Raw genomic sequence first — 16,411 nt, forward strand, 5'->3', positions numbered from 1 at the left:
ACAGTTTTGTACAAAGCCCCAGCAATTTCATTCCCTTAACTCCCTCAGTATTCTGGGATAGATTTCCATCAGGTGCTGGGGCTTGTCTACCTTAATGTTCATCATTCATTGTAAAGCAATGATCTAACATACTTGGCAATGTGATGACATAAAATATTAAATGGTTCTGATGTGAGTCACGCACGAGTAGGATCAGAGAATAGATTCATTGCAGCACAGGTGACCTGTTTGGCCCATGCTGGATCTCCTAAGAGCTCACTTAGATACTCCCCCGACCTCTCTACACATTCCTCATTTTCAGATATTTAGAAAATTTAGAAAAGTTTATCGTGCAGAAGTAGGCCAATCCGTCCATCATGTCAAGAGTAAAAAACAAGACACCCTGCCTTATCCCACTTTCCAGCATTTGGTCCATAGCCCTGGAGGTTATGGGAATTCAGAAACCTTTCAAATGAGTTGAGGGTTTCTGCCTCTACTACTCTTTCAGACAGTGAGTTCCAGACATCTACAATGCTCTGGGGGAATAACCTTTCCTTCATCTCTCCTTTTGCCAATCAGATTAAATCTATCCTCGCTCATCTCTGACCTCTGAGGGGAATTCCTGTCCACTCTTATCTCGGCTTCTCACAACCTTGCACACCTCAATCAAATCTTTATCAGCCTCCTAAATAAACCTGTTGGACTTTAACCTGGTGTTGTGAGACTTCTTACCAAGGAGAACCACCATAGATTATCCAATTTTTCCTCATAGCTGCAATTTTCCAGTCCTGGCAACATACTCGTGAATCTTTTCTGTACTCTCTCCAGTGCAATTACATCCTCTCTGCGCTGAGATGATCAGAATTGCACAGAGAAGAGGCACTGATGTAGTAGTATTGCCTCTGGACTAGTAATCCAGAGACCCAGGGTCATGCTCTGGGGACCCAGCATGACAGAAGGTGAAATTTGAATTCAATAAAAATCTGGAATTAGAAGACTAATGGTGGCTATGAAACCACTGTCATTTGTCTTAAAAACCCATCTGGTTTGCTGATGTCTTTTAGGGAAGAAAATCTGTCATCCTTACCTGGTCTAGCTTATGTGTGACTCCAAATCAACAGCAATGCTGTTGACAATAAATGCTAGCCCAGCCAGCAATGCACACATCCCATGAATGGTCAAAAAAAAAAACTCAGGTTGTGGCCTGGTTTTGTTTTATGTAGCTGCAGCACCTTGCTCCTATGCCTTGGAAAGTACACCACCTGCCTCCTTAGCCTTCTATCTTCAGAATTCTGTGGACAAGCACTCCAAGATCCCTCACTTCTGCTACACCCAAAAGTATCCTCCCATTTATGTTGAATTCCTTTGCTTTCTTTTACCTCGCCAAATGCTTGACTTCACACTTCTCTGGTTTGAATTCTATTTGCCACTTTTCTGTCCACCTTCCTGCAGTCTAGTTTCCCTCCCCACTATCAACCACATGGCCGATTTTTGTGTCATCTGGAAACTTTATGATCATTCTCCTACATTTAAGTCCAAATCATTTATACCGAAAGAGTACGGAGCCCTATGGAACCCTACTGGAAACAGCCTTCCTGTCGCAAAAACACCCATCAACCATCACTCTTTGGTTCCTGCCACTGAGCCAATTTTGTATCCAGTTTGCTCCATTCCCCTAGATCCTATGGGCTTTTAATTTTTTTTGAACTGATCTGCCATGTGGGACCTTGTCAAAAACTTTGCCGAGATCCATGTAGATCACATCAACCACACCACCTTTATTTAAAAAATGAGCACACTACACTCAAACGTTGTTGCTTGTTCTTTCCTGTGGGAAAGGTTAAAGGCTACTTAGCGGAAGTTGATCCCCCCTCTGAAAACTAACACTGAAACACCCAAAGAATCCTTATAATCTGTAAAAAGTGAGTGAGAAGTGGTATGACCTGCGCTTCAGCAACTTCTAGTGGTTAAATACAAAATAAATCCCTAACATTCTAAAATAAGCACGTAACAATTTATTTACCTAACGAACAGTGAACAAATTTACTACAATAAATCTCAATTCTAACTGTTAACTATTCCCGAATAAATTAAGATTCCAATGGTATGCTGTTCCAATAAATACAATTCCCCCTCATTATCAAAAAATAGAATTTAATTACTCGCTAAATTACAACCAGGTTTTGTGTCTTCTGGAATATTCCGGGCCTCCTCTGTTGATTCTTCTGTCTGGGACTTCTTTGTTCTTTGGTACCTTTGCTATCTAGATGGTGCTTTCTCTAAGACATAGATAAAGCTCCAAGAGCCAACGATTCTCTCTCATAGAATCCTTCAATGCAGAAAGAGGCCATTCCGCCCATCAAGTCTGCAGCGACCACAATCCCACCCAGGGCCTATCTCCATAACCCCAGGCATTTACCCCAGCTAGTCTCCCTGACACTAAGGGGCAATTTATCACTGCCAACCCACCTAACCCGCACATCTTTGCACGGTGGGAGGAAACTGGAGCACCCGAAGGAAATCCGCACGGACAGTGACCCAAAGCCGGGAATCGAACCCGGGTCCCTGGCGCTGTAAGCTATTACCTCTGGCAGGTGCTCTCTCTTTTTATCCCATGTCCCCCTTTTTTAATACCTGCGATGACGTATCAATATTTCCCACAATAAGATTGGTTCTAGGTTGTCAAAACCATGAGATTTAAATTTAATAGGTTCTTGGTATCTAAGTGCCTGATTCAAATTGATTGGCACAATTTAAAAAATTCAAAAAAAGTAAAACTGCTGCTTGGCCTTTCGATACAAATGTTTCACTTTGGGGCTCTATATTTACTTGCATTTCTTTGACTCTCTAAGCACAGAAAAAGCACCACCTTTTAAAGGGACCATGCAATGCTTTCTCCCTAACATTTTACAATTTGACAAATACCAATTTACAATTACTCTATGCAACTTTGCAACACTATGCTCTCATATTTAGTCATGATGTGGAGATGCCGGCGTTGGACTGGGGTGAACACGGTAAGAAGTCTCACAACACCAGGTTAAAGTCCAACAGGTTTATTTGGTAGCAAATACCATATGCTTTCGGAGCACAAGATGTCAACTCTTTGTTTCCCATCTGCTAACCAGCTTTCTATCCACCTCAAGACATTACCTACAATCTCATGCACTTTAACTTTACATGGTAGCCTGCTATGTGAGATCTTGTCGAAAGCCTCCTGAAAGTCTAAATAATCCACATCGACTGGTTCTCCTCCATCAATTCTACTCGTTACATCCTCAAAGAATTCCAATAGATACGTCAAGTATGATTTCCCCTTTGTAAATCCATGCTGACTTTGTCTGATTATATTGGAGTTATCCAAATCGGTGATAATGGATTCTAGCAACTTCCCCAGAACAGACGTTAGGCTCACTAGTCTATAGTTCCCGGTTTTCTCTCTACCTCCCTTTTTGAATAGCGGGCTTACATTAGCTACCCCCAAATCTGTAGGATCCAGTCCAGAGAATTTTGGAAAATAACCACCAATGGATCTACTATTCCCAGGCCAATTCCTTCAGTACTTTGGGATGAAGATTATCAGGCCCTGGAGATTTTTCCACCTTCAATTCCATCAATTTCCCCAAAACAATTTCTCTACTAATGCTGATTTCCTTCAGCTCCTCATTAAAATATGTTTCCCTCAGAACTTCTGGTACATTATTCATGTCTTCCTTTGTGAAGACAAAAGACAGAAGCAAAGTACAAATTTAGTTCCTCAGCCATTTCTTTGTTCCCCGTAATGAATTCTCCCATTTCTGACTGTAAGGGGCCTACATTCCTTTTGACAAAACTTTTTCTCTTTACATACCTCTCGAAACTTTGACAGTCAGTTTTTATGTTCCCCGATAGCATTATTTCATACTCTATTTTCCTCATCTTAATCAATCCCTTGGTCCTCCTTTGCTGAATTTTAAACTGCTCCCAATCCTCAGGTCTATTGTTTTTTCTTGCCAATTTATATGTGTCTTCCTTGAATCTAATACTATCTCTAATTTCCCTCGTAGGCCATGGTTTGCCCACAATTCCCTTATCACTATTGCGCCAAAAAAGAATAAAAAACTTCTGGAATTCACCTATTCGTTCCTTAAATGCCTGCCATTGCCTGTCCACTGTCTTTCCTTTCATAGAAACATAGAAACATAGAAACCCTACAGTGCAGAAGGAGGCCATTCGGCCCATCGAGTCTGCACCGACCACAATCCCACCCAGGCCCTATCCCCACATATTTACCCACTAATCCCTCCAACCTACGCATCCCAGGACTCTAAGGGGCAATTTTTAACCTGGCCAATCAACCTAACCTGCACATCTTTGGACTGTGGGAGGAAACCGGAGCACCCGGAGGAAACCCACACAGACACGAGGAGAATGTGCAAACTCCACACAGACAGTGACCCGAGCCGGGAATCGAACCCGGGACCCTGGAGCTGTGAAGCAGCAGTGCTAACCACTGTGCTACCGTGCCATATTATTTCAGTAATATTTCCCAGTCCATCATGGCCCATCCATGTCTCATACCATCATAGTTACCTTCACTGAGATTCAGGACCCTGGTCTCAGAATCAACTACATCACTATCGATCTGGACAAAGAATATTATGGTCCCTCATCCCCAAAGGTTCTCTCACAACTAGATTGCCAACTAATCCTTTCTAATTGCACAATACCCAGTCCAAGATGGCCTGTTCCCCTTGTTGGTTCTTGAATATATTGGTGCAGAAAACCATCCGAATACACTCCAGATATTCCTCCTCTATGTACTGTGACTAATTTGACTCTCCCAATCTATATGCAGATTGAAGTCACCCATAATCACAGATGTTCCTTTAACACATGCATCTCTGATTTCCTGTCTGATGATATTCCCAACATTACCACTAAAGTTTGGTGGTCTGTATACCACCCCTACAAATATTTTTTGCCCCTTTATGCTTCTTAATTCGACCCATACAGATTCCACATCATCTGTGCTGATATCGGTCCTCAATATCATATCAATATCTTCTTTAATCAACAATGCAACTCCAATACCTTTTGCTTTCTGTTTGTCCTTCCTAAACACTGAATAGCCTTAACAAAGTTCCCATCCTTGGCCGTCTTGGAACCATGTCTTCATAATGCAAACTATGTCATAACCCCATTACATCTATCTGCGCAACTAATTCATCTATTTTTTTAATGCTCCGAGTGTTCAGGTACAAAACCTTAAGGTGAGCACCTATAATGTTTCTTCTCCCATTCCTACTATTTTTTACTCTGTCCTTATCAGTCTCTGGCCCTTGGTTTCTCTGTCTATCACTTTCCTTATTCTCCTCACTGTCTTTTCCTCTTGTTCTTAATTTCCCCTGCTCTGAATCCTTGCAAAGTTTCCCACACCCTACCATATTAGCTTAAACCCTCCCCAACCACTTTAACAAGTACTCCCCAAGGACATCAGTCCCAGTGCTGCCCAGGTGTAACCCGTCCAGTTTGCAAAGGGCCCATCTCCCCCAGAACTGGTCCCAATGCTTCAAGAATCTGAAACCCTCCTCCTCCTCCCATCACCTTTTCAGCCACGTATTTATCCTATGCATCCTGCTGTTTCTACTCTAACTAGCATGTGGTATATAGGTAGTGATTCTAAGATCTACCTTTGAGATCCTATTTTTCAGCTTGCTTCCTAGTTCCCTATATTCTACTTTTAAGTCCTCATCCCTTTTTTTAACCTATGTTGTTTGTACCAATGTGTACCACGACCACTGGCTGTTCAGCGTCCCCCCTTCGGAATGTCCTGCAGCCGCTCCAAATGCAACTTTTATATAGCAATTCTGTATTTTCTCTAAATTCCACAGTCTTCCTGTGGCATAAAACAATTTCCTGCTCATGGAAAATGATGACTTAAAATTAACACTTGGAAACTGACTACTGAGGAGTTATGTGAACCTTCTCACATTTCTCTTCCTGCAACTCACCAGAGGAATGAGTAAGAACATGCAACTTTTAAAATCAGGAATGACATGGATCAGAAGTTAGGATAAAAATTGGAACTTTTCATGTTAAAAAAAGAACAGAAATGTCACCCAAGAGAAAACATTGTACAAGAAGAGGCAAAAAGAGAATCTGGTACCTTTCATTCTAAAAATAAGATATATAATAGCAAATGTGTACATCAGGATTGCACTTCCAAGTTTCCCAAATGCTTAATGGGCACATTCTTAGTGTGAATCAAAAAAATATTGGAATACTCCTCTATATTCTATTATATCAACCAAAATACAGTAATTTTATTAGGTTAATATACCTTCTACAGATTCTTCTGCAGCTTTCACAGTTTTCTGTTTAACATCTTTGTTGATGGATTGTTGCTGGTGCATTGTTTCCCTCTGTTCCTTAGTCTGTTGCATGGCGTGGCTCTTCCAGAGTTTTCGGAGCTCCTCCACCTCATTCTCAGAATCTTGAACATACATTTCTCCTGATTTCCTGGACTGATCAGTGTTCTCTTTCTTACACATTCCTGAGGTATCTGAAGAAAGTGCATTTTGAGTTGTTCTGCACTCTATATTGAATTCCTCAGCTTCAGCATCTTTAGGCTCAGGAGCCAAATTAGAACTAAGAGTGGGATGTTGCTCATTCTCATCTTGATGTGCAACACTACCATGATCATCAGTGCTGTGTTCATTCAGAGATTTTTCCATAGTTTGGTTCCCATTTCGCTTTATTTCAATAAGCTTATCACCTAAATCATCACTATCGTGAGTCAATGGACTAGCTTGATCAGGCATTTTAGCCTCCAATGACTCTAAAGATGAAGGTTGGAGGCATCCCTCCATAGCAGGCTGGTTTATAGTTTGCACAGACTCCAAAGAGGCTTCTGATGATTTATCTTGTCTAAGCTCGTCAGAGGAGACCAGCTCCTCTCGTATAGGGGAGAGTTCTGATTCAGTGAATACATCTTCAGACAAGGATTCTTCAGTGCTTTGGGGAGCTGTGCTGGTGCTGTCATTCCCTGCATCTTGCAGTTTAGAATCAACCTCATCTCTATTACTTCTCGCTCTTCGATTTAACTGGTTCACATCTTTAATTGATCCAGAACATTCTAGTTCTCTGGTGGAAAGGAACAAAAAGTAAAAAGTCAAATTCAGGTGTGGCTTTAATCTTGCATTTTCTGTGTTTGTACTCTGAACAAATTATATGCATTTCACTATTATCTCAAATTATTTACAGCACAAATGCATCATTATTCTATAATTCTTTCTGAATGCTACTGCCTTCATTTAAGTTCCTATCCTGAAAGTTTTGAACTACTCATGCATTGCACAATCTATGGTTCACAATTTTTGTATAAAAACTGACTTGGCCAGATGGCCAGCAACAACAACAATGGCAATATTGGCTGTAAGAGCAATTGTGACAATGAGAGTCGAGCATGCTTGGAACTTTGGTCAAGTTATAATTAATCACAGATGAAGGTTAGAAGGCTGCTGCAAGTCGTGATCTGTCATGTGAGCTGTGACCGGACACTTACTGTGTTGACCAAATAAGGATAGTTGCTTAGGCTGTGCTGAACATGACAGAGCCATTTTTGCCTTATATGGTGGGGCTATGTAATTTACATGCAACTTAGTAGAAACATTTGGGAGTTGTTTATGAGTAACTCCACTGGCTATAATTGAAAATTGTGGTCGGTTTCTGATGATATCATTGGCAGAGTGCCAGAGAACTTTCTGGAAGAATGTGAGAAGATGAGGATAAAGATGTGTGTTTGAGCCTTTGTCTCCAACGATGAATTGAGACTCACCATTGCAAGTGTGCCAGTGAGGAATATCTTCAGAGAAGATAAAGAACCATAAGGGAAAACTTACAGTGGGAATGGACTTGACCAGTTTGCTCAAATTGTGGTCGTATTTGTTTTCAGTTAAAAGTTTAGTGTTAATGTTAGAGTCAAAGAAATAAAATGAAATTAAAATCTTGCAACAGTTGTAAATTTATATGAGTTTGGTACCTAAAGTGAAAGTTTTGTTTAAGTGAATTTAAAAATAAGGACCTGGGAAGAGGTTTAAGTTTACAGTTGGATAACACTGAAAAACAAACATGGAGTCATAGAGAGTCTAAGTCATACAGCACAGAAACTGGTCTTTTGGCCCACCTTGTCTATACCAATCTATACTCGAGATAGATTCAGAACAGATCTAGCAGCTCAAAACTAGACACCCATAAAGTGCTGTGAGGCATCAGCAGCAAAAATTTATGCTGTCACATTTATTTACTACAACTCAGCGTTCAACACTATTATTCCAACAAAACTCATTTCCACACTCCGTGACCCAGGGCTCTGCTCCTCCGTATGTGACTGGATCCTCGACTTCCTAACCCATAGACCGCAATCAGTAAGGTTAGATAATGACACCACCTCCAAGATTATATGCAACACTGGTGTCCCGCAAGGCTGTGTCCTCACCCCCTTACTATGCTCCTTATATGCTTATGACCGCGTGGCCAAATTCTGCTCCAACACCATTTTCAAGTTTGGTGATGACACATCTGTAGTGGGTCAAATCTCAAACAACAAGATGGAGTAGAGGAAAGAGATAGGAAATCTGGTGAAATAGTGCAACAGCAGTAATCTCTGCCTCAATGTCAGTAAAACAAAGGAGCTAATAACCAATTTCAGGAAACATAGTGGAGGACATGCCCCTGTCGACAGTGATGAAGTGGAGATGGTCAAGAGCTTCCAGTTTCTAGATGTTCAGATTACCATCAATTTGTCCTGGACCCTCCACAGCAGTGCCACAGTTAAGAAAGCTCACCAAGCCTCTACTTTCATAGAATCTCTACAGTGCAGAAGAGGCCATTCGGCCCATTTAGTCTGCATCGACTCTCTGGCAGAGTATCTTATCCAGGCTCTCTTCCTCACCCTATCCCCATAACCCCACACATGGCTGGTCCATTTAACCTAATATCTTGGGATACTAAGGGGCAATTTAGCATGGCCAATTCATCTAACCTGCACATCTTTGGACTGTGGGAGGAAACCGGAGCACCTGGAGCAAACCCACACAGACATGGGGAGAATGTGCAAACTCCACACAGACAGTCACCCAAGGTTGGAATTGAACCCAGGTCCCTGGAGCTGTGAGGCAGCACTGCTAACTACTGTGTCACCGTGCCCCAGAAGGCTTAGGAAATTCAGCATGACCATTACAACTCTTACCAAATTTTACAGATGCACCATAGCAAACATCCTATCCGGATGTATCACTGCTTGGTTTGGCTCTTGCTCTGACCACGTCCGCAAGAAACTGCAAAGGCTTGTAAACGTAGCACAGTCCATCACGCAAACCAGCCTCCCATCCATTGACTCTGTCTACACTTCCCATAACCTCGGGAAAGCAGCTAGCATAATCAAGGACCCCACGCACCCCAGACATTCTCCCTTCCACCTTCTTCCGTCAGGAAAAAGATACAGAAGGCTGAAAACACATACCAACGGACTCAAGAACATCTTCTTCCCTGCTGCCGTCAGACGTTTGAAAGGTCCTTTCATATATTAAGCTGATCTTTCTCTCCACCCTACCTGTAACTGCATTACTGTATTCTGCACTATTCCTTTCTTTCTCCCCTATGTACTTTATGAATGGCATGTTTCGCCATTATAGCATGCAAGAAACAATACTTTTCACTATATCCCAGTACATGTGACAATAATAAATCAAATCAAAAATCAGTACCCTCATTTTCTGGCACATTCCTCACTCTCACTGAGTAGATTGGGGCTATACTCATTGGAATTCAGAAGAATGAGGGGAGATCTTATAGAAACATATAAGATTATAAAGGGAATAGATAAGATAGAAGCAGGAAAGTTTTTCCGCTGGCGGGTGAAACTAGAACTATGGGGCATAGCCTCAAAATAAGGGGAAGCAGATTTAGGACTGAGTTGAGGAGGAACTTCTTCACACAAAGGGTTGTGAATCTGTGGAATTCCCTGCTCAGTGAAGCAGTTGAGGCTACCTCATTGAATGTTTTTAAGGCAAGGATAGATACATTTTTGAACAGTAAAGGAATTAAGGATTATGGTGAGCGGGCGGGTAAGTGGAGCTGAGTCCACAAAAAGATCAGCCATGATCATAGATCATAGATACCCTACAGTGCAGAAAGAGGCCATTTGGCCCATCGAGTCTGCACCGACCACAATCCCACCCAGGCCCTACCCCCATATCCCTACGTATTTACCCACTAATCCCTCTAACCTACACATCTCAGGACACTTATCTTATTGAATGGTGTGGAGCAGGCTCGAGGGGCCAGATGGCCTACTCCTGCTCCGAGTTCTTATGTTCTTATCTTCTACCATTAACATCAAACCAGAGCAAGAGTAACCAACCATGGTACAGTGAGGAATTCAGGAGAGCATACCAGGAACAGCACCAGGCAGACCTATCAATTGGTGAAACTACAACAGTGCATGTATGCTAAACACAAAAGCAACAAGAACTAGACGGCAATACAACAATCGGAGGGTCAGATCAAAGCTCTGCGATCATGGCACAATCAAGCCAAGAATGGTGATGGGCAGTTAAACAAGTAATTGGAGAAGTCTCCAAAAACATCCCCATTCTCAATGATAGGGCAAAACTGTGGCAGATAGATTTCAATCTAAGCAAGTGTGAGGTGATTCATTTTGGATCGAAAAGGGATAGATCAGCGTAGTTTCTAGATGGCATGAAGTTAAATATAGTAGATGTCCAAAGAGACTGGGGGCTTCAAGTGCATAGATCTTTAAAAAGACATAAACGGGTGCAGAAAATTATCAAGAAGGCTAATGGAATGCTGGCCTTTGTATCTAGAAGACTGAAGTATAAGCACGTAGAAGTTATGCTGCAGCAATACAAAACACTGGTTAAACTTCACTGTGAGTAGGTCTGGGCACCGCACCTTGGGAAGGATATACTGGCCTTGGAGGGAGTACAGCGTAGGTTTACAATGATAGCTGGACTTCAGGATTTAATTACGAACAGAGATTATATAAATCATCTCGAATTCTGTCGAATTTAGAAGGTTAAGAGATGATCTTCGAGACACTACCAGGAAAAGACAAGATAGGTAAAGATAAACTATTTCTTCTGGTTGGAGATTCTAGAACTAGGGGTCATAGTTTAAAAAATAGGGCCAGACCATTCAGGAGAGATGTTAGGAAGCACTTCTACACACAACGTGTGGTAGAGGTTCAGAACTCTCTTCTGCAAATGGCAGTTGATAACGTTAAATCGGAGATAGATAAATTTTGTTATGCAAAGATATTAAGGGTTGTGGGCTAAAGGCAAGTACATGGTGTTAGGCCACAGATTAGCCATGGTCTCATTAAATCGCAGAACAGGCTCAAGAGACTCATCGACCTCCTCTGTTCTTGCATTCCGACAGCATCTGAGTGCAAAAGAAAAGGCTGGATTGCTTTCAAACAACTTCAACCAGGAGTATTGAGTGGATGATCTATGTCAATCTCCTCCTGAGATCCCCAGCATCACAGATGCCAGTTTTCAGTCAATTCAACTAATTCCAGAACATGGTTACAGAACAATCTTTGGGCCTTAGGTAACTGTGTGAAGTTTGCATGTCCTCCCAGTGTCTGCATAGGTTTCCTCCAGGTGCTCCAGTTTTCTCCCACAGTCCAAAGATGTGCAGGTTAGGTGGAGTAGCTACATTAAACGCAAGGGGTTATGAGGATACAGCAGTAGCAAGGGGATTGCAGGGTAAGTAGTCCAATAGTAGCACTGACACCTGTGCTCCACAACTAGCCAAGCCTTTCCAGAACAGCTCCTACACTGACATCTACCTGATTATGTGGAAATTGCCCAGGCAAGTCCTATACACAAAAAACAGGATAAATCCAATTCACCAATTATCATCCCAACAACACACTCCCAATCATCAGCGAAGCGACGGACATTGTAATTGACAGTGCTATCGAGCAGCACTTAGGAACATACATAGAACAGTACAGCACAGAACAGGCCCTTCGGCCCACGATGTTGTGCCGAGCTTTATCTGAAACCAAGATCAAGCTATCCCACTCCCTATCATCCTGGTGTGCTCCATGTGCCTATCCAATAACCGCTTAAATGTTCCTAAAGTGTCTGACTCCACTATCACTGCAGGCAGTCCATTCCACACCCCAACCACTCTCTGCGTAAAGAACCTACCTCTGATATCCTTCCTATATCTCCCACCACGAACCCTATAGTTATGCCCCCTTGTAATAGCTCCATCCACCCGAGGAAATAGTCTTTGAACGTTCACTCTATCTATCCCCTTCATCATTTTATAAACCTCTATTAAGTCTCCCCTCAGCCTCCTCCGCTCCAGAGAGAACAGCCCTAGCTCCCGCAACCTTTCCTCATAAGACCTACCCTCCAAACCAGGCAGCATCCTGGTAAATCTCCTCTGCACTCTTTCCAGCGCTTCCACATCCTTCTTATAGTGAGGTGACCAGAACTGCACACAATATTCCAAATGTGGTCTCACCAAGGTCCTGTACAGTTGCAGCATAACCCCACGGCTCTTAAACTCCAACCCCCTGTTAATAAAAGCTAACACACTATAGGCCTTCTTCACAGCTCTATCCACTTGAGTGGCAACCTTTAGAGATCTGTGGATATGGACCCCAAGATCTCTCTGTTCCTCCACAGTCTTCAGAACCCTACCTTTGACCCTGTAATCCACATTTAAATTAGTCCTCCCAAAATGAATCACCTCACACATTTATCAGGGTTAAACTCCATTTGCCATTTTTCAGCCCAGCTTTGCATCCTATCTATGTCTCTTTGCAGCCTACAACAGCCCTCCACCTTATCCACTACTCCACCAATCTTGGTGTCATCAGCAAATTTACTGATCCACCCTTCAGCCCCCTCCTCTAAGTCATTAATAAAAATCACAAAGAGCAGAGGACCAAGCACTGATCCCTGCGGCACTCCGCTAGCAACCTGCCTCCAGTCCGAAAATTTTCCATCCACCACCACCCTCTGTCTTCGATCAGATAGCCAGTTACCTATCCAATCTGCCAACTTTCCCTCTATCCCACACCTCCTCACTTTCATCTTACTTACACAACATTGATGCTGAGCTTGGATTCTGTCAGGGACACTCAGCTCCATCCCTCATTACATACAACTCTGGTACAAACATAAACAAAACAGCTTATTTCAAGAAATGAAATGAGAACAAACTGCTCTTGACTTGAAGGTAGCTTTGGATAGCTACTACAGCAGGGTGCCTTGGAGGGGGGGGGTCTCTTTTATTCATTCATTCATGGGATGTGGACGTCATTGGCTGGGCCAGCATTTATTGCCCATCCCTGAGGGCACTTAAGAGTCAACCACATTGCTGTGGGTCTGGAGTCATATGCAGGCCAGATCGGATAAAGATGGCAGATTTCCTTCGCTGAAGGACATTGTTCCAGAGGAGCAGTGAGAGTGGTGGTTCAAGTGAGGAGAGCAAGTAGGTAAGAGGTATTTTTAACTTACTCTTTTTTTCAGAGTTTTTTTTTCTCTAAGGCAGCCGGGAGTGTAAAACCGCAAGTAGGCCCCAGTGAATTTTTTGAGTCAGAGCAAGGGAGGCAGCGAGTGGAAAGCGAGACTGCGCAGGTGCCTGACGTAAGCCAGTAGCGCGCGGAAGGTTTAAAAAGCAGGCCATTCTATCCAGCGGGCAGTGTTGTGAGCGGGCGGCGGAGTGAGAGGGAGCAGAGTGGGACGGCTTTGGCTCAAACAGGCTTCGGCGTGAACAGGCAGAGGCGAGGGTAGGTTCCGGTAAGTTGTTTTTGTTTCTTCAGAGGAGAAAGAATGCCAGGCAGGATGTTGGAACGCTTCTCTTGCAGGATGTGGGAAGTCAGGGAGACCTCCGGTGTCCCTGACAACCGACACCTGCAGGAGGTGCATCCAGCTGCAGCTCCTAACAAACCACGTTAGGGAACTGGAGCAGGAGCTGGATGACCTCTGGATCATTCGGGAGAATGAGGAGTTTATAGATAGTAGCTTCAGGGAGGCAGTTACGCCAAAGGCACAGATAATAGGGTTACCGTCAAGCGAGGGAAAGGGCAGGCAGAGCAGGGTTCCCCTGTGACCATTCCCCTCCACAACAGGTATACCGATTTGGATACTGTTGTGGGGGATGCCTTACCTGGGGCAAGCTGCGGCAGACGGATCTCTGGCACTGAGTCTGGTTCTCTAGCGCAGAAGGGAGGGTGGAAGAAGAGGAGAGCGGTAGTGATAGGGGACTCGATTGTCAGAGGTACAGACAGGAGGTTCTGTGGTCGTGACAGAGACTCCCAGATGGTTTGTTGCCTCCCGGGTGCCAGCGTCAGGGATGTCTCTGATCGCGTGCACAGCATTCTGAAGTGGGAGGGTGATCAGCCAGATGTCAGGTACACATCGGTACCAATGACATAGGAAGGAAGAGTGAGGAGGTCCTGAAGATTGAGTATAGAGAGCTTGGTAGGAAGTTAAAAAGCAGGACCCCGAGGGTAGTAATCTCAGAATTGCTACCTGTGCCATGTGCCAGTGAGGCTAAGAGTAGGATGCTCGGGCTGATGAACACGTGGCTGAGGAACTGGTGTAGGGGGCAGGGTTTCAGATTTCTAGATCATTGGGACCTCTTCTGGGGCAGGTGGGACCAGTACAAGAGAGACGGGTTACACCTGAACTACAAGGGGACCAATATACTTGCAGGGAGGTTTATCTAGTGTTATTGGGGAGGGTTTAAACTAGATTTGCAGGGGGATGGGAACCAGAGTGCCAGAGCAGATAGTGGAGCGGGGGTGAAAATAAATGATGTTAATAGTTCATGCAAAATCACAAATAGAAGGGTTGTGTGTGGTGGTAATAATCTTCTGAGGTGTGTCTATTTCAATGCCAGGAGTATTGTGGGGAAGGCAGACGAGCTGAGGGTGTGGATTGACACATGGAATTATGACATTATAGCCATTAGTGAAACTTGGCTACAGGAGGGGCAGGACTGGCAGCTCAATGTTCCAGGGTTCCAATGTTTCAGACGTGATTGAGGCAGAGGGATAAAGGGTGGGGGGGGTGGCATTGCTAGTCAGGGAAAATGTTACAGCAGTGCTCAGGCAGGACAGATTAGAGGGCTTGTCTACCACGGCCATATGGGTGGAGCTGAGAAACAGGAAAGGTATGACCACATTAATGGGGTTGAAGTCAGCGAGAATTGGAGGAGCAAATCTGCAGAGAGATAGCAGACAACTGCAGGAAACAAAGTTGTGATAGTAGGGGATTTTAATTTTCCACATATAGATTGGGACTCCCATTCTGTTAAGGGTCTAGACGGGTTAGATTTTGTAAAATGTGTTCAGGAAAATTTTCGAAATCAATATATAGAGGTACCAACTAGAGAGGATGCTATATTAGATCTCTTATTAGGAAACGAGTTAGGACAAGTGATGGAAGTGTGTGTAGGGGAACGCCATTAAGTTCAACTTGATCATGGATAAAGATAGATCTGGTCCTTGGGTTGAGGTTCTAAACTGGAAAAAGGCCAAATTTGAAGAAATGAGAAAGGATCTAAAAAGCGTGGATTGGGACAGGCTGTTCTCTGGCAAGGATATGATTGGTAAGTGGGAGGCCTTCAAAGGAGAAATTTTGAGAGTGCAGAGTTTGTATGTTCCTGTCAGGATTAAAGGCAAAGTGAATAAGAATAAGGAACCTTGGTTCTCGAGGGATATTGGAACTCTGATAAAGAAGAAGGGAGAGATGTATGACATGTACAGGCAACAGGGAGCAAATAAGGTGCTTGAGGAGTATAAAAAGTGCAAGAAACTACTTAAGAAAGAAATCAGGAGGGCTAAAAGAAGACATGAGGTTGCTTTGGCAGACAAGGTGAAGGATAATCCTAAGAGCTTCTACAGGTATATTAAGAGCAAAAGGATAGTAAGGGATAAAATTGGTCCTCTTGAAGATCAGAGTGGTTGGCTATGTATGAAACCAAAAGAAATGGGGGAGATATTAAATGTTTTTTTTGCATCCATATTTACTGAGGAAACTGGCATGGAATCTATGGAAATAAGGCAAACAAGTAGGGAGGTCATGGAACCTATACAGATTAAAGGGGAGGAGGTGCTTGCTGTCTTGAGGCAAATCAGAGTAGATAAATCCCCAGGACCGGACACGGTATTCCCTCGGACCTTGAAGGAGACCAGTGTTGAAATTGCAGGGGCCCTGGCAGATATATTTAAAATGTCGGTATCCACGGGTGAGGTGCTGGATGATTGGAGGATAGCTCATGTTGTTCCGTTGTTTAAAAAAGGCTCAAAAAGTAATGCGGGAAATTATAGGCCGGTAAGTTTGATGTCAGTAGTAGGTAAATTATTGGAAGGAATACTAAGAGATAGGATCTACAAATA

The 16,411-nt window shown here is 43.3% G+C and overlaps 1 protein-coding gene across 11 annotated transcripts in view; it reads right to left on the reverse strand.

Annotated features, from left to right (window-relative positions):
• Positions 1-16,411, reverse strand: part of oxr1a (oxidation resistance 1a) — an 894,274-nt gene that overhangs the window by 243,360 nt on the left and 634,503 nt on the right. For all 11 annotated transcript variants that reach the window (XM_078216653.1, XM_078216656.1, XM_078216650.1 and 8 more), the window contains one exon: positions 6,302-7,104. In XM_078216653.1, coding sequence (XP_078072779.1) covers positions 6,302-7,104 — 803 coding nt within the window. The remainder of the gene's footprint in view (positions 1-6,301; positions 7,105-16,411) is intronic.

This window comes from Mustelus asterias, chromosome 7 (genome assembly GCF_964213995.1).
Source record: "Mustelus asterias chromosome 7, sMusAst1.hap1.1, whole genome shotgun sequence".
Taxonomy (NCBI): Eukaryota; Metazoa; Chordata; class Chondrichthyes; order Carcharhiniformes; family Triakidae; genus Mustelus; species Mustelus asterias.